Raw genomic sequence first — 22819 nt, forward strand, 5'->3', positions numbered from 1 at the left:
ATTCACACTCACATTCACACCTACGGTCAATTTAGAGCCACCAGTTAACCTAACCTGCATGTCTTTGGACTGTGGGGGAAACCGGAGCATCTGGAGGAAACCCACGCAGACATGGGGAGAACATGCAAACTCCACACAGAAAGACCCCGTCAGCCACTGGGCTCGAAGCCAGAACCTTCTTGCTGTGAGGCGACAGCGCTAACCACTACACCACCGTGCCGCCAAGGAGAAACTTGCTAAGGGATATTTAACTAAATAAAATATTAGGTGTACTGTATATTTTTTGGGGCGGTAGTGGTTAGCACTGTTGCCTCACAGCAAGAAGGCCCTGGGTTTGAGTCTAGCAGACAATGAGGGCCTTTCTGTGTGGAGTTTGCATGTTCTCCCCGTGTCTGCGTGGGTTTCCTTTGGGTGCTCCGGTTTCCCCCACAGTCCAAAGACATGCAGGTTAGGCTAACTGGTGGCTCTAAATTGATTGTAGGTGTGAATGTGAGTGTGAATGGTTGTTTGTCTCTATGTGTCAGCCCTGTGATGACCTGGTGACTTGTCCAGGGTGTACCCAGCCTCTCGCCCATAGTCAGCTGGGATAGGCTCCAGCTTGCCTGCGACCCTACACAAGATAAGCGGCTACAGATAATGGATGGATGGATATTTTTGACCCTGTATGTATAATTCTGACCCTGTGTTGATTTCAGAAAACTCAAAATAAATTAAAATGTATGCACAATCGTTCTGGAAAAGAATAATTCAAAGAAATCACTGAAAGTTCAATATTGCCATGACATTCATGTCCATGATGAGTGTACTTCTGACCTCAACTGTACATATGAAGGCCTTTCCATCCATTATCTGTAGCTGCTTATCCTGTTCTACAGGATCGCAGGCAAGCTGGAGCCTATCCCAGTTGACTATGAGCAAGAGACAGGATACACCCTGGACAAGTTGCCAGGTCATCGCAGGATTGACACAGAGACAAACAACCATTCACACCTACGGTCAATTTAGAGCCACCAGTAAGCCTAACCTGCATGTTTTGGACTGTGGGGGAAACCGGAGCATCCAAAGGAAACCCACGCAGACACAGGGAGAACATGCAAACTCCACACAGAAAGGCCCTTGCCGGCCGCTGGGCTCGAACCCAGGACCTTCTTGCTGTGAGGCAACTGTGCTAACCACTACACCACCATGCCGCCCCATATGAAGGCCGTAGATATTAATTAAACTTCACACACAATAGGGAATGAGAGGAAAAATAGGAGGGTTTAGGGTAGGGCTGTCATCAAAAACACAATTTTCAATGTCAAGACAAGTCCAAGACCAGGATTAATCATGACTGATTGGAGATAAGTCTTAAGGATGTCAAATCAAGATCAAGTCCAAATAAAACTAGGACCAACTCAAAAGTTAGATCAAAGACCATCAAATACTCCTCAAGGCCAAGTCTTTACTTACTTTAAACTGTTTCATTTGTTTATTGTCCCAGTGATTAGCCTAGATATTTTGGAAGAAGGATTTATTTCTTGGTAAAGACCCAGACCATATTTGGTGAGATCAATGCTCAAGTCCAAGTCCAAATGCCAAAAGACAAATCCAAGTCAATCAAAAAACCAAAAACAACAACAAAAAAACATCTTGAGACTGGACTAGGGTTCTATATCTCTAGATTAGGGTACATGCACTGTATTCATTAAGCACAAACATAGTATTTGCCTTAAATAGCAGATTCCTCTGCCTCAGACCCATGAATCTCTCAGAATGTCTAAATCAGCCATCAGGATGAAGGCAATCTAGTGTCTTCTGCTCATAAAGTCAGTCTCAGCTTTACTCAAAGTGACTTACAATTGAGACAGGGTACAACTGAGCAATTAAGAGTCTTATTTAAGAACCTAACTAGGCAGCTTAGTGTTGCTGAGATTCATACTTTGTTTACACGTACAGTAGCCGGGTATTTATGAAAACGAGTATCTTCTCCTCCCCGTACTAGAAAATAATTCCGTTTGACAGCCAGGGAAGGCTGTCAAAAACATGTCAAACAAATAGGAAGCCAACCAGAGATCTGAAAGCCAAGGAGGAGGGACCGTCAGATCACAATGCTAAAACTCCGTTTTCCCCATAACACGGAGAAAACTCCGTTTTCCACTATTTACACGCAGGCATGAAAACGGAGTTTTCACAAATCTCCACTTTGCCCGGAGTTTTTGAAAGCAGCCGTTTTCAGTGACTGAAACCTCCGTTTACGTGTAAATGATAGGTGCAACCGCATAAATAAATATCCGTTTTTATAGATACCCAGCTACGTGTAAACGGGGTCTTAAACTCACAACATTCTAATTATTAGCCCAATGCCTTAATCACTGTGCTACCAGATCCCATGAGATATAGTGTTGCATTAGCTGCCAGTTGGTACTCCAACATACAATATATAGTATCTCTGTCTCACACATACCCTTTTTCATTTACCATATCACCCTGTAAAACATCACCACATCCATGTGTTAGTCGTGAAATCTTTCCTTCACATCACTAATGTCTAAAACACAGCCTGGCTCCACTGCACCACTGACGCTGTTATTTCAACAAGGCCACTGCTTGACACTCCCTTGAACACTTTTTATTACACATTTGAGTTTTTTTGGGTTTTTTGTCCCCTGGTTGAGGGGGAGTCAAAGGAAAGAACATGAAAAACATAAAAGCTATGCTTTTGCTGGCGTTGCATGAAAACCAGTTGTCACAATTCAGTTCTGTAGTTCTCCTGAGGAGCTTCAGAGAGACACTGTTTTGCACACAGGTGGAAAAGATTTCCTTCGTTAGCTGGCTTTTCATTAGTCTGTATGAGAGGAAATTAAATGAAACAGTTGTGAAAGATGAGTCATAGGTCAAAATAAACAAAAATAGTCCTCTTACTTCCTTTTCTTCAACTGAGTCTTCAATTTACACTACCGTTCAAAAGTTTGGGGTCACTTTGAAATGTCCTTATTTTTGAAAGAAAAGCACTGTTCTTTTCAATGAAGATCACTTTAAACTAATCAGAAATCCACTCTATACATTGCTAATGTGGTAAATGACTATTCTAGCTGTAAATGTCTGGTTTTTGGTGCAATATCTCCATAGGTGTATAGAGGCCCATTTCCAGCAACTCTCACTCCAGTGTTCTAATGGTACAATGTGTTTGCTCATTGCCTCAGAAGGCTAATGGATGATTAGAAAACCCTTGTACAATCATGTTAGCACAGCTGAAAACAGTTGAGCTCTTTAGAGAAGCTATAAAACTGACCTTCCTTTGAGCAGATTGAGTTTCTGGAGCATCACATTTGTGGGGTCGATTAAATGCTCAAAATGGCCAGAAAAATGTCTTGACTATATTTTCTATTCATTTTACAACTTATGGTGGTAAATAAAAGTGTGACTTTTCATGGAAAACACAAAATTGTCTGGGTGACCCCAAACTTTTGAACGGTAGTGTAGGTCCTTGTGGGTCTTCTACAAATTGGTGACAAATTAAAGGAAAAAAATAAACAAAACAAGTGTTGCCAGGCAAAACAAACCTCGCCCGGTAGCACTTATGATGAATATGAAGGAAGATATCATGAAAAAAATAGGTAGCCTATGGGTACATACTGAGTGTCTGTACTTTTATATTATTCTACTCTTACCTCTTACAGTTTTCAAAATTGAAACCTCCGAACCGAGGCTGACATACACACGCTGTCACCATGACCGAAACTCTTATTTCCTGGAAATGGCCCGGCGCTAGAGCTCAGTGGAACGCACTTTCCCTCTGTAATAAGCATAACCATGTTTGAAAGCGATTTCTTTAGTCCATTTATTTCAAATGGTGAACCGAATTGTATACACTCACCGGCCATTTTAATCGGAACACATGTATGCACAGTGCGCGATCGTTACACTCTTACATTCTTACAGCACGATGACGTACTGGCTACCGCTTGTATATGAGGCAGTAACCACAACAAAAACGATTTTGACCTTTTTGGTGACCTTGACCAGATGACCCTCAAAATGTTGGAGGTTCTATTTGAGACCAATACCCATCTATCCTGAAAGTTTCATGAAGCCATTTTCCCGTAATATCGTTTACAAAAAAAAACCCGACCAAAAACAATACCTAGCCCCGCTTACTCTGTAGCGGGCGAGGTAATAAAGTGTCTTGGTAAGGTTATGGACCACCACAAATGACCAGAACAGATTCACTGTGCCTTCTCACAATCTCAAGTTTTAATGATGGTGGTAGAGAGTGCTGTCTGACTAACACGTTGGTCCAAAATCTTCCATAGGTGTTCAGTTGGGTTGAGATTTGCTGAGTGTGAAGCTCCTAGCATATGATTTACATTGTTTTCATTTTCATCAAAACATTTGGTGATCCCCATGTCTTGTTGATGGCGGCAGGTCATCCTGAAAGAGATCACTCTCAGCAGGACAGAAGTGTTTCATTATGGCATAAAGTATGATTAGTATTGATTTTCCTCTCATGGGGACAAATAGACAAACAATACCAGCCAGCAAAATGCCTCCACCACCATTGTTTATTTACATTTTTTTTACATGTCTTTATGTCTAAAAATGTTTGTTAGAAAAACCAATAACTTGGACGACAAAATAACGGGTTCTGTTGTGCAAGATATCCTTGTCAGTAACGACGCTGAAAGCTTGAGTTCGGCGCAGCCTCCAAACATGGCCGCTCCGGACTACACTTCCGAAGAGCCCCCCCCCCATCACCAGAATTTTAATTACATCACCTGTCACTGATCTGCCTACAATCACCAAGCCTATATATACACTCAGCTCTCATACTTAGTCAGTGTGAAGTATTGTTCTGTGTCCCTGTACTTGACTTTACCGAGCCGGTTGATGTCTGGCTGACTTCCCGTTAAGATCCCCGTTTACGTTTAGTTCCGACTTTGTCTTCTCATCTTTCCTGCGTTATCCTGTTTGCTGATCGACTGACCTTTGCCCGTCCCTGACTACAATTCTAGTTTCCCGATTTGGCTCAGTTTGCAGTTTGTGATGTACTCGCTCTCCCTGCGATTGCATCTCTAAGTGCTTGCACCCTGACAATCCTCAATAATTGTAGCTTTATTATGACTCTTTTGATAACAGTAGCAGTCTCAATATCTGTCTTGAATTAGATAAAGCACAAAAGAATATTCCAATGAACATGGGGATGGAGTGCGCTCAGTGGAGATAATACCAAAAAGTGGCCAAGGCTGTATCAAGGCATTATGGATGCAAAGATTTTTTGCACTGAGAATATAATTTATAACAATGTAAAACAAAAAAAAAAACAACTGTTCAGCAAAATATAGACCTTTGTAGCTTTCCAAGACTGTCCTCTACATAGTAGAATAATGTATCATAAGCGGTGTTGAAGGCATCAAGAGGCTGAGACTAAGTAGTATTATGGAGCTTTATAAGAGGGATTATTTAACTAATAAAAGGTGCGTGTTGTTTCTGTATATTTACACTGCCACTGCACCAGATGATTTAGGAAAGGAGTGTTGCACTGAAAACAAATTAAATACATTTCGTGTCTACTTCTCAATTTGTCTTTGATCACATAATCCTCCTCAAAAAATCCCTTCGTCCAAAGCGTGTCAGGCTTTTCTACAACTTGCTTCTTCTCGGTGTTGTGGTTTTGGTAAAAGACTAGGGAGGTGCTGCAACCACTCTCCCACCCACTGGGCTTGTGCAGGGGTGGAGAAGTCTTTAGCGCTATTTCTGAACTCTGTTTTCATCCATGTCTGCTGAGAAATCCAGTGGTTAAGACTGTTTTTAAAGAATGGCTTGAGTTCCTCCTTTACAGTGGATCTGAGAAATGGAGAACTGGAAAGCAGGGTGCAGCTGAAGCTCGAAATACATCAGTGCCAATTATGGTCAGTTTAGCGAACGAATGACCTTTCAGGATCAAAAATCAGAAGTATCCAGGGATATAAAAATAAGGGCTTGAGTATATAGTCAAAGCAATATCAAGGTCAAATTAGCTGAATGCTTGGTAGCTTGCGTTGAGTATAAATGTGTGAAGTGCACTCACAGCAATGGCGTATCTGGTGATGTTACGCTGCTCGCACTCGACCAGTGCATCAGCAAGCTCGTCGCCATCATGTGACTCTCCATCTGTCACCACAATCATCACCTTAGTGGCTCCATCTCTAGCTCCTCTTTCGGCACTGAATGCCTCTGTACTGTAAAGTGTAAGTTTGAAGGACATGTTAACAAATTGTTAGTTTTTCTTTGCTCTCATTTAAATAGTAAAATGAGGAAAAAAAAGACAAATTCAAGTGACTCTCTTCAGCACATCAATGGTAATCTGACTCTCTTTCTAAGCTTAACTGTCTTTTTCTGATTACTTCTAATCTCCATAAAAAAATTCTGCAAAATGGTAAATGCACATTCCATCCTGTTTGTGTGACCTTGAACATCATCTTAAAGCGGAAAGTGCGTGGCGGCCTCACTGTTAGTCAGCTCAGTGATTTTCAGGAGGCAGTCCAGATCTACGCTATATATATATATATATATATCACAGCGGCTCTCCGCAAGAGGAGCCAAGTTAGAAAACACCCGGCAGCCTACTGTCTAATTACATACAGAGAGAAAGCAAAAGAGACAGACGACACAGAGAACTAGATCACAGAGTGGAGAATGAAATAGGACCTAATAAAATAGAATACAATAAAAGATTGGGGGACAATTAAAAATACTGGAGGGGGAGAAACGGGGATAAAAGGGAGAACCTTCTGTTAAGGATCATTATTAAGACCTCACAGTACTTCCAAGAGTGGGTATAGGATGGCAGGCTCATATCACAGACACCGCATGGGAATAACATGCTCATGACATCAGATATAGGGAAAAGAGGCATCTGATGTGGTTGTGAGAAATACGTAGAGGCTGTGTACTCAGTATAAACATCAGAGGAATGATACACAGAGTAGTAAGGGATTCAATTAATTAGCTAAATCAGAGACCGGGAGCAGGCACGTCTTAATTGCGAATATGTTGCATTTATGATGAATACTGAGGAATGTAAATGGCACAAATGCAGTGTTACTTAGATTAGATGCTGGAAGTTTTACAGAGAGTTGTATAAGGAGATTGAGAAAGTGGGAGAAAGTAAGATACTGTTAACTGGTGTTATTTAAAGCCAGTACAGGACTTGAAAGAGTGCTCCATCTGGTGAAATGTGGTTTTCACTCATGCTGCTTTCACTTTAAAATATGTTTGAATTAATTAGTGTGCTTGACATTTAATACACACTGTATAATCTGCCTTTAGAATGGATCTACAACTGAAATATTGTTAAACATTGTGAGAATGTATGTGTGCACTGCAAAAAATAAAAATCTTAGGAAGTTTATTTGTCTATTTTCAAGTCAAAACATCTAGCCACCCTTATTATAAGACATAATTGCCCAACAAGCAAAACCTCATTTAGCTAGAAAGGCTAGTTTTTAGACAGTCCATCTCGAAAATCTTGTATAGACAAAATGTCTTGAAAAAGTCTTATTTGGAGCACCTTTGAAAATAAAAAGTTTTTTTTAAAACAAGTAAGTACATTTTGGACATTTGTCAAATGTGGTTCATCTTGTTTCAAGAAAAAAAACAAAGTATGCTTGTTTTAGGAATAAATGAACTTTACTGAAATCTTTGAATCTTTCATTACAATTCAACTCCACCTTACATATCCTAAGTTTACTGCGACTGTTTTCTCAGTCATTCAGAGTAGAGCCCTGCACTCCCGCGGGAGTCCCGCGGGACCCGCCGCAAAGCAGTGCGGCGCGGGACAAATTTTGAAAGCTCATTGCGGGTGCGGGCGGGAGGGGGAGTGCACAATGCAGGCGCGGGCGGGAGAGGTGATAAGCTGCAGTCCCGCTAACTAAAAACGTGTTTAAAATAAAATTTATAAATTATTAATTTATGTCCATCATATATAATTTGTGCTGGATATTTTATTTGGCATTAATAAAAACATTTTAAGATGCCTAAATTTGCGGATGTGGTTGTGGCAGCGGGGGCGTGGCCAAGCAGCAGTCTGTGAATGGAGGGCGGGGTCGGGGAAGGTAAGTGGCTAGGTCATTACACCTGATGTCAATTTGTGTGTGTATGTGTGTTTGTTTGTTGCAGGGATGGAGTATAAAGGGAGGGGGAGAGGAGAGAAGAGGGATTCGCTCCCCGACCACAACACGTGTGTGTGAGTGAGTGAGTGAGTGAGTGAGTGAACGAGTGAAAGCTGAAAAGCTCAATAAAGTGAGTGGTGTGCGTCCCGGGTTTCAGCACCACTGTAGTAATCCCCGATGTGGGTGGAGCACAGAAGCACGGCAGGCGAGAGTTCATGTTCACACCCACTCACTTTATTGAGCTTTTCAGCTTTCTTTCTTTCACTCGTTCACTCACTCACTCACACACACACACGTGTTGTGGTCGGGGAGCGAATCCCTCTTCTCTCCTCTCCCCCTCCCTTTATACTCCATCCCTGCAACAAACAAACACACACAAATTGACATCAGGTGTAATGACCTAGCCACTTACCTTCCCCGACCCCTCCCTCCATTCACAGACTGCTGCTTGGCCACGCCCCCACTGCCACAGTGGTCTAATCTCGCGTACGTTTCCGATTCCTTTCCGCTCTTCCGTGTTTGAGATCTCTGATCATGGCAGAAGAGCAGAGCTCCTCTAGTGAAGCTCACAATGGGTATCTCTGTAAAGCCTCAGCTGCGCATGGCAACGCGCACCCTCGCTACGTGCGCTAGGTGAAGGATCGGTCAGTGGAGAGCTCAGCTAAGCTCAGCATGTTTAATTCCCCAAGACAATGACAAGAACTTTCGTGAGAAATAACGCGAACGTCTGCATCATGCGGGATTTGCGGGCGGTAGCGGGACAAAATATGGCAGGCGCGGGCGGGAGCGGGACTGAAAATCATAATTCTTTGCGGGAGCGGGTGGGACTGCACAATGCGGGCAGGAGCGGGACTGAAAATTCTGTCCCGCGCAGACCTCTAATTCAGAGTGAGCTCCTTCTAGATGCTGTACATACTCTAGACCAGACAAGTGCCTTCAAAAAGGCTATGAGTGAGTGGAGGGCGTTTTAGTGAGGTCTTTTTGGAATGCTGTGAGTTAAGTTCAGTGTTTTTGTTTGTTTGTTTGTTTGTTTGTTTGTTTGTTTGTTTTGTGCCTGATCTTGTAAACCCCTCATACACATGAATAGTCAGTGCCCCCAAAATGCACTGTTGCTTTGGCGTTGTGTAAACACTGTAAGTCAAAATGCGTAGACTTTATTTATTTATTTATTTATTTATTTTTTTGGTGCCTGAGGTCCTGGGGAAGTGGAATCTTAAGAGATGTTTTAATGTTTGAATGCTGAAATGGGAAAAAAAAATAAACTTGTTGCAATGCTACACGTGTCGTCAACTTGATTCAAGATAGTCTCTGGTCTCATATCTAGAGATCTAGAGTATTTTACTAATTACAGGTCACAAAAGGAGGCGGCACGGTGGTGTAGTGGTTAGCGCTGTCGCCTCACAGCAAGAAGGTCCGGGTTCGAGCCCCGTGGCTGGCGAGGGCCTTTCTGTGTGGAGTTTGCATGTTCTCCCCGTGTCCGCGTGGGTTTCCTCCGGGTGCTCCGGTTTCCCCCACAGTCCAAAGACATGCAGGTTAGGTTAACTGGTGACTCTAAATTGACCGTAGGTGTGAATGTGAGTGTGAACGGTTGTCTGTGTCTATGTGTCAGCCCTGTGATGACCTGGCGACTTGTCCAGGGTGTACCCCGCCTTTCGCCCGTAGTCAGCTGGGATAGGCTCCAGCTTGCCTGCGACCCTGTAGAACAGGATAAAGCGGCTAGAGATAATGAGATGAGATGAGGTCACAAAAGGAGAATCTTTTAAGCTAGCAATGCTTAGTTGTAGAATTTAACAATCCTAATATTAGTATATTTATCTTAAATTCAGTTTTTACTGCTAAGACTTTGTCATGAATTTAAGTGAAATACCCTTAAAATGAAATAAATAAAAATGACTTGAATGGCTAAATGTAAGAAGTACGATCTTGTTATAAGAACTATTTTGATTATTTTGAGTTAATCAGATCTCGCATAAGTTCCCCAACCTTATTTTGGAATTATTTAATCTAAAAACAGGTTAGATTTTTCATCTTAGTTTAAGAAATCTTACCAAGTCAAGTTTGACTAGTTCCACTGGCAGATTTTTTTCACCTGATTCAAGCAAATATGCTTTGTTTTAATCTTTTATTTCTTATTTTTGAAAGGCCATTTTTTGCAGTGTGTGTGTATATATTCATGCAAACGCACATGCGCGCGCGCGCGTGTGTGTGTGTGTGTGTGTGTGTGTTTCAACAGCTGCAGAGGCTAAAGCTAAGTCCGCAGTACAGTAACCACACCTGCAGCTATGCTGACCTAGCATCTTCTTACCCTCTGGTCCTCCCTCAACAACAGCAAACATTAATATTATTACAGCCTGCTGACCCACCTCACCTTACTAATGTTAATACTTCATCAACAGAGAAAGAAGAAGAAGAAATCTAGTGTCATTAAATACTAATATGAAAAATTTAAATCTACAGTGCCCTCCACAATTATTGGCACCCCTCGTTAAGGCGTGTTAAGAGCCTTAAAATAAATTCAATTTTTATTGCAGAAGCATAATCTCACACTGAAAATTGTAGAAAAATGTAACCTTTAACTCAAGTGAATTAAAAAATCCCTGACTAAGAAATAATTATTTTTCATAAAATCACCTGTTCCACAATTATTGGCACCCATACCAATTCCTAGAAAATAAATGTAATTGAAGCATTTCTGTCATTTCTACTGTAGTTTATCAAGTTGATCAGAGTATCTAGGAACCTTTAATTAGTAATTCATCACATCCTGTTTCCCTGGGGTATAAATATAATGTGACACAGAGGCCTATTTCTCTTATCCACTCTTCAACATGGGAAAGACAAGAGAACACACCATTCAAGTAAGGCAGATGTGTGTCGACCTTCATAAGTCAGGCAACGGCTACAAGAAAATAGCCACTCGCCTACACCTGCCCAGATCTACAGTCAGAGGAACCATCAAGAAATTTAAAACAACTGGAACAGTGGCAAACAAGCCTGGACGAGGATGCAAGTTTATCTTGCCACCACGCACAGTGAGGAGGATGGTTAGAGAAGTAAAAAGTTCTCCAAAGCTCACTGTTAGAGAATTGCATCAAAGAGTAGCATCTTGGGGTCACAAAGTCTCCATAACAACCATCAGGCGCTATCTACATGCCAACAAGCTGTTTGGGAGGCATGCACCGAAAAAGCCTTTTCTCACTTACAAGCATAAACGTAAACGTCTGGAGTTCGCTAAACGGTACTGGGACTTCAACTGGGACTGTGTGCTTTGGTCAGATGAGACCAAGATACAGCTTTTTGGCAACAAACACTCAAAGTGGGTCTGGCGTAACACAAAAGATGAGTATGCGGAAAAGCACCTCATGCCCACTGAAGTATGGGGGAGGATCGGTGATGCTGTCGGCCTGTTTCTCTTCCAAAGGCCCTGGGAACCTTGTTAGGGTGCATGGCATCATGAACTCTTTGAAATACCAGAACATTTTAAATCAAAATCTGGTGGCCTCTGCCCGAAAGCTGAAGATGGGTCGTCATTGGGTCTTTCAGCAAGATAATGACCCTAAACATGTGGCCAAATCTACACAAAAATGGTTCACCAGACACAAAATCAAGCTCCTCCCATGGCCATCTCAGTCCCCAGACCTCAACCCAATTGAAAACCTGTGGGGTGAGCTGAAGAGGAGAGTGCATAGGAGAAGACCCAGGACTCTGGATGATTTAGAGAGATTGTGCAAAGAGGAATGGTCGAAGATCCCTCTCTCTGTATTCTCCCATCTTGTGAAATGTTATAGGAGAAGATTAAGTGCTGTCTTGTTGGCAAAAGGGGGCTGTACAAAGTATTAACATCAAGGGTGCCTATAATTGTGGCACACATGATTTCATGTAAAAGAATTATTTCTTAAATGTGGGATTTTTTTTCCCACTGAATAAATGCACTTGAATTAAAGGTTGGATTTTTCTTTTTTTGCATTGTTGTCCTATATTATTATTATTATTATTTTTAATTAATTTATTAGAAGCCTAAGAACATATCTTAACGAGGGGTGCGAATAATTGTGGAGGGCGCTGTAAATGGGTTGGTATAATTCTATTCCTTTCACTCATAGTCAATAGTTGTCTTATGAAAGTAACATGAAATAGATTAAATACATATTGTATATTAGGTTTAATACACTCTCAGAAAACAAAATACAGGCGTACAATGGCTTGTCACTGGGGAAGTACCCTCTAAGGTACTTATTTGCACCCTTTATTTACTGCTTGGGAACATGTATGCACCTTTTTGGCCCTAAAAAGGAACATATCGTTACCTTGAGGTCTAATAATGAGCCTTAGGGGTACATGAGTGTGGACTGTACCTTGGGGGACAGAAATGGACTCCGACTGTGCCCCTGTTTCTGACAGTGTAGATGATGGTGTGCTTTGGATATTAACTATTGTTTTGTTGTTGTTTTTTTAAGTTAGTTGGGTAGCTGGTTCCATTACTGTAAAAATGATTAAGTTTTCAAACTAATCTTTATCTATTGCATTAGTAGCACACGTTTTCCTGCACTGAGAACAGAAAAGAAAAATTGTTGACTTGAAACTCACATAACAGAAAGCTAGGGGCAGTTGTTGAGTTCTGTTAATAAATACACAATTATACGGTATAACACAAATTCATGATTTCCGCCATACACCTTAACAATCAGGGACTCGGAACATGAAAGAACATTGTACTAAAACTGTTCTTATGTACTGTTCTTATCTAAGAGAAAACCTGGCTAATGTGTGACGTGTTAAAAATGGTAAAAGACTAACAAAATGATAGCATACACACATCAATACAGACTAACATGTACTAAACACACACTAACAAAATTGCAACAAAGCAACAGGTCAGAGCTAAAACAAGATATAAAGCATGTAATACATGTCTGGTTGTTCACACCGTGGAGATGCAGGGATTATAAATGACCTTTCCAATTAGCCATGATGGGAAAACTTTGCTTTACAGTAACTGCGGTACCCCTAACTCTAGACTTTTGTACCCCTCCTCAAGCTCTGCGAAAAGAAATTATGAAAATGCTCTTGGATAAAGCAGTGGTTGGTAATGGCAGCGATCTCACTGACTCTGCATTTGGGGAAAAAAAACCTCACAAAATGTAGAAAACCACAGCATTGCTAGTATGCAGAACATTTAAAAAAAATGGACTGAAGTTTTGCCCAAACTGTGTGCATTATACAGAAGTTGCTGCAACATTAAATGCCTTATATAGCCTGATATAATAAGCATGGCTGACAGCAAGTCTGCAGTTAACTGACATGGCTCTGTTAGTCCAAAGATATAGTCGGCATTTTTTCACTCAGGGTACACACTTCTGTTCCAAAATGGTCATTTTTTGAAAGTTTGATTTTCAGATTTTTAGTTAGTGCATTTTGTTTCCACATTATCTTAATATTACAGTGTGAAAATTTCATAAGGTATCCTCATCTGATTCAGAAGATATGGCCTGTTGATCAAGACCACCGTTTCGGTGAATTGGTGGGGGCTACAGAGACTACACCAGTGTATGTGCCTGTGTTATACACTACCGTTCAAAAGTTTGGGGTCACTTTGAAATGTCCTTATTTTTGAAAGAAAAGCACTGTTCTTTTCAATGAAGATCACTTTAAACTAATCAGAAATCCACTCTATCCATTGCTAATGTGGTAAATGACTATTCTAGCTGCAAATGTCTGGTTTTTGGTGCAATATCTCCATAGGTGTATAGAGGCCCATTTCCAGCAACTCTCACTCCAGTGTTCTAATGGTACAATGTGTTTGCTCATTGCCTCAGAAGGCTAATGGATGATTAGAAAACCCTTGTACAATCATGTTAGCACAGCTGAAAACAGTTGAGCTCTTTAGAGAAGCTATAAAACTGACCTTCCTTTGAGCAGATTGAGTTTCTGGAGCATCACATTTGTGGGGTCGATTAAATGCTCAAAATGGCCAGAAAAATGTCTCGACTATATTTTCTATTCATTTTACAACTTATGGTGGTAAATAAAAGTGTGACTTTTCATGGAAAACACAAAATTGTCTGGGTGACCCCAAACTTTTGAACGGTAGTAGTGTATATGCAGTTGACATGTTAAAAGATTTATTTCAGGTTGTAGAACATTTTAATGATAGCTTTAACTTAAATAAAAAAAATGTGTATGGCAATGAGCACAGAATCAAAATATCTTGTCTAATGAAGAAACGCCTAACGAAGAATTGGGGGCTACGGAGACTACATTTCTCAATTAAACCACTACTCAGTGCAACTACTTCAAGTCTGTAATGACTAAAGGCATTTTTATACCTTTACTTCTCGTGGTAATTATAAAAACATTATGGGAAATTCTTTAACCCTGACTAAACCCCGAGTTTAGAGAGGGCTACAGAGACTACATTGCTTTTTCCATTGTCCCAGTGAACATTTTCAATGAACGCTGAAAGGTGTCGGTGCCTTACAGTCAACACATTTTTTCTGTGCATTATTCCTACAGGGCGGCACGGTGGTGTAGTGGTTAGCGCTGTCGCCTCACAGCAAGAAGGTCCGGGTTCGAGCCCCGTGGCCGGCGAGGGCCTTTCTGTGCGGGGTTTGCATGTTCTCCCCGTGTCCGCGTGGGTTCCCTCCGGGTGCTCCAGTTTCCCCCACAGTCCAAAGACATGCAGGTTAGGTTAACTGGTGACTCTAAATTGACCGTAGGTGTGAATGTGAGTGTGAATGGTTGTCTGTGTCTATGTGTCAGCCCTGTGATGACCTGGCGACTTGTCCAGCGTGTACCCCGCCTTTCGCCCGTAGTCAGCTGGGATAGGCTCCAGCTTGCCTGCGACCCTGTAGAACAGGATAAAGCGGCTACAGATAATGAGATTATTCCTACATATATAGAGATTGAAACTACCAAAATGGATACCATTAAAAGAATCAGTGATTGAATTTTTGGGTTCCTTTTTGAGAACGCTGACCAAAAACGTCATTTGGCATAACGACGAACACGTTATTAAAGAACTGAAAAATTTTTGCCAGGTGATAAATGACTCTTTTATATGCATATATTAAATTAAGCAGAGATACTACATCATAATTTCATATCAATCTTATACCACAAAATGCACTAGAAATGTGGGATTTTGTATGATGTTATATAGTTCAATGTACAGTGGAACAGTATAACATGCCAAAACAGCCCTAAAATGGACCAAAAAGGCATAAAAAAATGAAAGAATCAACATGGAAACAAAATTTAAAAAGTGTTCTCTGTGGTGATCCGATGACACTAATGTAAACATATAAGTTTAATACAAGAAACTTGACATATTTTTTTTTAAATACACCTGCATAACATCTTATTTCTCCAAATGTGTACCCTGAGTGAAAAAATGCCGAGTGGGTTCATGAAATCACTACCTGGATTACAGTGGAAACTGCATGGACATGCCTCTTTTATGTCAGATGAAATCTGGTTATGTCAAATGAAACGGGAATAAAATTAGTCATGCTTCCTGCAGACAAAACGGATGTAAGGTCTGGTGGCATGAGTTAGATTTGTTCTTTTGGGTCTAATAACTGTTGAAATAAAGGGAGGGAAAGAATGATAGATACGGATAAAGGAGGACTAACAATAAATAAGAAAAGAGAAGTACGATAACTTAAATAGAAAAACGTGACTGTGGTCCCTGCACGTTTGTGTAGGTCTCTGGGGTAGCTATAGTGTTACAGCTCCCGGAATGTGTTCTTTAGAGGCACTGACTCAACGACAAAGGTACTATTGAGTGCTCCGGTTCCACATGAAAACACAAAACACTGGTTCTGAGAAGAAAACGGACTTGACACATAAGAAAATGAAAGAGAAACAAGAAAGAAAATATAGTACTAAAATCGAGAGATGCTGAGAACGATAGGAGAGAATGACTGGCAGTCGTACCAGGCCATCTGTATGGCGTATGCGGTGCGAGTCTCTCGCCCTTCCTGTCGATTGATGTTCTTGGCAGCTTCCACCACTTCCTCTGTCGTCTGATAGTCCTTAAGGGACCACTCATGAACTGCAATCTCGCCGTACTGCAAGATACCCACCTGAGACAAAAACAAACACAGACACACAGAAACAAAATGTCAGTTAAAGTGAACTTTAGTGCTGAGTGTGCATGCTAGTCTCCAGGCAGTATGTACAGGTCAGTGTGACCGCACAACCTCTTCTCACTCCAGCATACCAAACCAAACACCTTAAAAATTCACACTGGTGCCAGGATAAGGAAAGTCCGACAAAGCAGAAGCTGTTCCGTTTACCCCTGCTTGCTCTCGCACAGTCTACTGCCTTTGAAGAAACATGCGCATGGCTTGGTTACTACTGCCCTTACTCAGAGGCCATGGCATACTGACAAGGACACTTAACCAATGTTTGGTTTCAGTCTGTCTGTGACATATGTACATAACAAACACACATGCACACACATTCATAAGCTCTAACTTTTGTTCCCACCTCGTTTTCCACAACAAAAACCGCAGCTTTTTATTCATTTTAACATGACCATTTATTTCTCAGAATTTGCCAGCTCTGTTTCACTCTGGGCTCTTTTCTTCTTTGAAGATGGGCCTGGGGCTGTAGCTCACACACACATTAATACTTTTATTTGGATCGTCGCACAGGGAAGGATTACAAATCCAAACATTATTGGAAATATTCTGCAGATTGGCAAGTGTGATCATATAAAAATAATAAGTCCAGTAGTCTCTATGGATAAATATGACATCTCCGTCTCCAAATGGACAAGCTTCCTATTATGGCAGAAATTGAACAGTATCTGGCCAGTCTCTTCGCGCTTGTTTTGCATAATCCACACAATTGCAAGTCTCGCATGACCAGTTTATGTATATGTCCAAGGCTCCCAAATACAAGAACAATTAATTTGCAGTTATACCCAGGACCCATGATTGATTCAAGAAGTGGCTGGTACTTCAACATTTTGGCATTAAAACAAGTGTCCATATATAAATCAAAAGAGCAGCCTATTTCAACAATGATGGTAATATCTGGAGTGTTTGGGAGATTATCCAATTGAACATTCTCATGATTTTCTGTATTAAACCAGTTGATCTGCACCGCACTGTGTTTATGCATATTTGTAGTTGCATCTAGAATGTCTTTAATGCTCTCTGAGATCAGGTCAACCAGTCGGTCGTGTCTTACAATGTAGAGTCTCATCTCATCTCATCTCATTATCTCTAGCCGCTTTATCCTGTTCTACAGGGTCGCAGGCAAGCTGGAGCCTATCCCAGCTGACTACGGGCAAAAGGCGGGGTACACCCTGGACAAGTCGCCAGGTCATCACAGAGCTGACACATAGACACAGACAACCATTCACACTCACATTCACACCTACGGTCAATTTAGAGTCACCAGTTAACCTAACCTACATGTCTTTGGACTGTGGGGGAAACCGGAGCACCCGGAGGAAACCCACGTGGACACGGGGAGAACATGCAAACTCCGCACAGAAAGGCCCTCGCCGGCCACGGGGCTCGAACCCGGACCTTCTTGCTGTGAGGCGACAGCGCTAACCACTACACCACCGTGCCGCCTCACAATGTAGAGTCCTTTATAAAAACTACAGCCATTAAAGATATGGGCAGTTGTTTCATTTTCCCTAGTAGAACAGTGAAGGATGCAGTGTGGGTCATGATTATGGGGATACCAGGTGGCCAAGTTATACTTCGTTGGGAGGACTTGGAGGCGGGCTTTGATGGTAAACATTAATATGTCCTCACCAACGGAGCAGTTAGAGAGCACAGAGTGTGACAACGCATGATCTGCAAAGGCTAAACCCGCCAATTTCCCTTGCAGCTTTAGACTGGCCCAGTGGTACCGAGTCTTACAGTTTAAATTTCCCTGCGTTTTCGCCGGCAGTTACGACGGGTGAGGACGCGTCTAGTGTGGTGCAGTGGCGTTCGTTCCTGCCGCCATGTTGTGACGCACACAGAGAGACTCACACACACACACGGGAGAGAGAGCTAAGGATGTACAGTGGCTTGCATAAGTACTATCCAGACGAGAACTATATTGCCCCTCCCCCTCTTTTTTTCGTTATCATGGGTTATTTTGGTATTTTGAGTAGATTAATGACATAATCCCATTAAGTTAATTTCAGTTCCAGGATGTACATTTACAAAATGTGGAAAAGCTTAAGGGGGTGAATACTTATGTAATCTACTGTATTACCTGGTGTTATAGCCACTGAGTTTTAAAATAAGGAACTTATGCATAGCCTGCTTTGTCTTCACAGATGTAGCATATATGCATTTTCTCAGTATTTGTAATATCTAGCTGCATTATCTCTATAATACCTGTATCTACTGGACAGGATAAGAGTTATGACGAGGACTTTTGTTGTTATCAAAACCCGGTCTGGACTTTTGCAAAGTATCCTAATTCTGTGCTTGTGTCAACATGAGAATTTGATTTAATAGTTTGATCAAGAAAGCAATTAGCGCTTTTTGTTATTAACCTATATGACGTCCTGTTACATCAACCTTTTTTACACTATTGGACGTTACCCCATTCATATTTTAATCAGCGAACTGTTCTTTTCCTGACAGTGTCTCTGACTTCACTGTACAGCGAAGTTGGCTAACTAGGATTCATTGAATGAGGTGCATTAGAACAGGGAATACATGACATTTTGCACTGCTGTGCTCTTAAAGCTCATAGGCAACGGTTTTAATTTTATACACATTTGAAACTTTACATGTTAAAAAAACCCTCTGTAATTTTCTTCTGGTTCCAAGAAGTATTGTTAATAAGTAATAATTAAAATAAGTTAGCGTGGGGCGGCACGGTGGTGTAGTGGTTAGCGCTGTCGCCTCACAGCAAGAAGGTCCTGGGTTCGAGCCCCGGGGCCGGCGAGGGCCTTTCTGTGTGGAGTTTGCATGTTCTCCCCGTGTCCGCGTGGGTTTCCTCCGGGTGCTCCGGTTTCCCACACAGTCCAAAGACATGCAGGTTAGGTTAACTGGTGACTCTAAATTGAGCGTAGGTGTGAATGTGAGTGTGAATGGTTGTCTATGTGTCAGCCCTGTGATGACCTGGCGACTTGTCCAGGGTGTACCCCGCCTTTCGCCCGTAGTCAGCTGGGATAGGCTCCAGCTTGCCTGCGACCCTGTAGAAGGATAAAGCGGCTAGAGATAATGTGATGTGATGTGTGAAGTTAGCGTGGATCGTGGCGAATTTCTGTCGGCTATTTCCGTGACCACTTGGCGCGTGACGTCATTTAAGCCAAACAAACCGCTTGAGTTGAGTCCGCTTCCGTGTATTTTCATTGCCGTTCGGCTTGAGTGCAGAAGTGCGTTCGGGAATTTCCAAAAAAACCCATGCCTTATTGTTGTGCACTGAACTGTAACAACGGGACCGGTTCAGGAAGAAGTTTTTACCGTTTTCCAAAAGAGGCGAAGAGGCAGAGAGAGTGGATTGTGCGTGTGAAGCGAGAGGGTTGGCAGCCGGGTAAATACGCCGCTCTGTGCTCCGATCACTTTGAGGAGGATTCATTTTTGAAGAATCCCCATCTGTTGGAGAGTTTAGGTGTCAGTGTTGGACAGAGAAGGCTCAAACCTAACGCTGTTCCAACAAAATTCGAGCACAAAAGCAAGCAGTCAAAGAAGAAACGAGCCAGCAACGCTCAAGCAAAAAGGAGAAGATTGGAGATAAACATTTTTACCTTTGCTTGCAATTTTTCAAGTAAAGAATCCTGAGGGATCCTGGACAATCATTGTGTAAATGAGACAAAAGGGATAGTTTGTCATGGGTTAGGGTGACCAGATTTCCCTAGTCTGAAACCGGGACACTTTTGCGCGCGACCATGCTCGTGCACGCACACCTTTTTTTTGCGTAAACGTGACACTCAGAGAGGTGCTCTTATCATTTTGTTGAAGCTCACATTTATCAACATCTCACATGAAATAAAACAAACAGGCATTTTGTTATCTAGTAGCATAGTGGTATACAGATCAGTTAAATTATGGTCAGACAACAGATTTTGTAATGGCTGAGAATAGGCCAGGCTATGTCCATAGGCCAAATTTAAACTGATTTATTCCACCTGTTTGTGAGAACACCAAGAAGAATGCATATGCACATGTAGGCTATATCTCTAAAATTGTATGCACTATAGCATGAACTTAAAAAGTAGATAATTATGTGACCTCAACATAGCCTAGGTCAGAATCAACCTTACTAACCATTCCCCACAACTGAATGAATAAAGCAAGAAGACGTGTACGAAAGTGAACACTTTAATGGAAGCTGCAACAAGCTGTTCAACACAGCAATATGGCCAAACTGTCAGAATGGTATGTTAAACAGAAACAAAAAAGAGACAAGTGATTTGAGAATATCTACTACGCAAGCCGAGAGAGGCCCTTCATATAATCCTTTTTTTTATTCACCTTGTTATCCCGAGATAACAACATAATTAATTCAGGATCTCGAGAAAACAACACAACTAATTCGAGATCTCGAGAAAACAAAACCGTTATTTCGAGATCTCGAGAAAACAAAACCATTATTTCGAGATCTCGAGAAAACAAAACCGTTATTTCGAGATCTCGAGAAAACAAAACCGTTATTTCGAGATCTCGAGAAAACAAAACAATTATTCCAAGATCTTGAGTAAACAGCTGAGAAATGGTTCATTTAGGTGCGCCAAGAGACTTGTGATATGCTGACTTTGGGGCTATTTCTCATTCTGTATAGACGCAACTTTGGTCATTAGAATGTCTGGAATAATCGATCACCTAATAAGGCAATATTTTGATCAGGGGTTGACACAGGGAGAGATTGCATTAAGTCTTTTAATAAGGGATCATTTCAAAATTAGTCCGCAGCACCTCCGCAGAAGACTGGCCCGGCTTCGTCTCTACCGACGGAGATACAGTGATCCAGCTGAGATCATGAAATAATTGCTTTGTTTTCTCGAGATCTCGGAATAACGGTTTTGTTTTCTCGAGATCTCAAATTAGTTGTGTTGTTTTCTCAAGATCCTGAATTAATTATGTCGTTATCTCGGGATAACAAGGTGAATAAAAAAAAGATTATATGAAGGGCCTCTCGCGGCTTCAGCAATAAAGGAGGAGAGGGGCGACAGCCCGAGGAAAGCCCCCACAGGAGCGCACAGCATTTGCAGCATAGGCTACCCAACTCAGTACAGGAACAAAACACTTACAGTGTGTGCAGTAGGCTTCGTGCGCATTGTTCTGCACCTCTCGGAGGAAGGGGTAGGTGCCCTGTAAATCTTTGGAAAAGGTACATTTTCTTTTCGGCATAATTGCTGCGGCATTACTGCTGCTAGCTGCTAGACAAAGAACATTCGCGCCAGTTAATGTTTATTTTATTGTTGCATGGCAACATGTTCTGTTGTCTGGAATAATGCGGCTAAATAAAAACCCATGCCACAGGGCCAGGGGGCAGTAACCAGGAAAGTTTGCGATTCCTGTCAATTCACCAAAATAGTAAATGCAGACATTTCTCCGCTAATGATTCCCACGCTGCTCAGTCGCAAACGTCGCGAGTGGCGAAAACCGGGACATATCCGTGCCCCGACAGACTTTTGTCGGGACTCGGGACACACAACCCCAAATCGGGACTGTCCCGGTAAAACCGGGACGTCTGGTCACCCTATCATGGCTACCTGCCAGCATGCTAACATGCTATTGACTAACATGATAAATGTCTGTGTGTGTGTGTGTGTGTGTATGTATGTCTGAACGCAAGTGTTCCTAATGAAGTAGCCACTAAGCTAAATTTGTCACCACTAAAATGATACCTGCGGGCATGCTTACATGCTAACGGTTCACATTCCATTTGCATGCTAAATGTATGTGCGTGTTTATACAGACACATGTGTTCCTAATAATGTGGCCATTAAGTTGAAGTTGATTAGTCACAGCTAACATGCTAACTGCTAGCCTGCGAACATGACAATGGCTGACATGCTCAATGTCTGTGCATAGGTTTACACACGTGTTCCTAATAAAGTGGCCACTAAGTTGAAGTTGATTTGCAATGGCTACCTGCTAACATGCTATTGACTAACATGATTAATGTTTGTGTGTATGTTTAGAGTAGGCTATAAATAGTATAATGCTTGTATTAATATTAGCAATAAATTATATTAGCATTATAAACGAATCCGTGTTCTATTATAGGGATTGTGTGTGTGTGTGCCCCTGTGCGCATCAGTGGGGAACCCCATTAAATGTCCTGGTATATGTTGTTATTGAATTGTTGAAAATTAGCCCTGTATGTTTCTCTCCAGAAAAAAAAAAAAAAAAGTATATTTAGAAAGTGGTTAAATAAATGAACCTCCTAAACGCGTGCTCGGTTCACAAGTAAACACAGAGCTGCTCCCGGTCTGTTTGGCTTAAATGACGTCACGACGACGGCCCCCTGGCTGTGAAAGTGCGCATTAGTGAGATGTAAACAAACCTTCGGAAATTGGGCAAAACAGGATATTTTAAACATTTTATTCAATTTTAGGGTACAAATTAGACACCAGGACGGCACGGTGGTGTAGTGGTTAGTGCTGTCGCCTCACAGCAAGAAGGTCCGGGTTCGAGCCCCGTGGCCGGCGAGGGCCTTTCTGTGTGGAGTTTGCATGTTCTCCCCGTGTCTGCGTGGGTTTCCTCCGGGTG

The 22819-nt window shown here is 41.8% G+C and overlaps 1 protein-coding gene across 1 annotated transcript in view; it reads right to left on the minus strand.

Annotated features, from left to right (window-relative positions):
- itga10 (integrin, alpha 10) overlaps positions 1-22819 on the minus strand; it is a 108202-nt gene that overhangs the window by 32600 nt on the left and 52783 nt on the right. The window contains exons 8-9 of the mRNA XM_060921725.1: positions 16068-16216; positions 6050-6200 (exon numbers count right to left, since the gene is read on the minus strand). Of these exons, the coding sequence (XP_060777708.1) occupies positions 6050-6200; positions 16068-16216 (300 nt within the window). The remainder of the gene's footprint in view (positions 1-6049; positions 6201-16067; positions 16217-22819) is intronic.

Source organism: Neoarius graeffei, chromosome 5, assembly GCF_027579695.1.
Source record: "Neoarius graeffei isolate fNeoGra1 chromosome 5, fNeoGra1.pri, whole genome shotgun sequence".
Taxonomy (NCBI): Eukaryota; Metazoa; Chordata; class Actinopteri; order Siluriformes; family Ariidae; genus Neoarius; species Neoarius graeffei.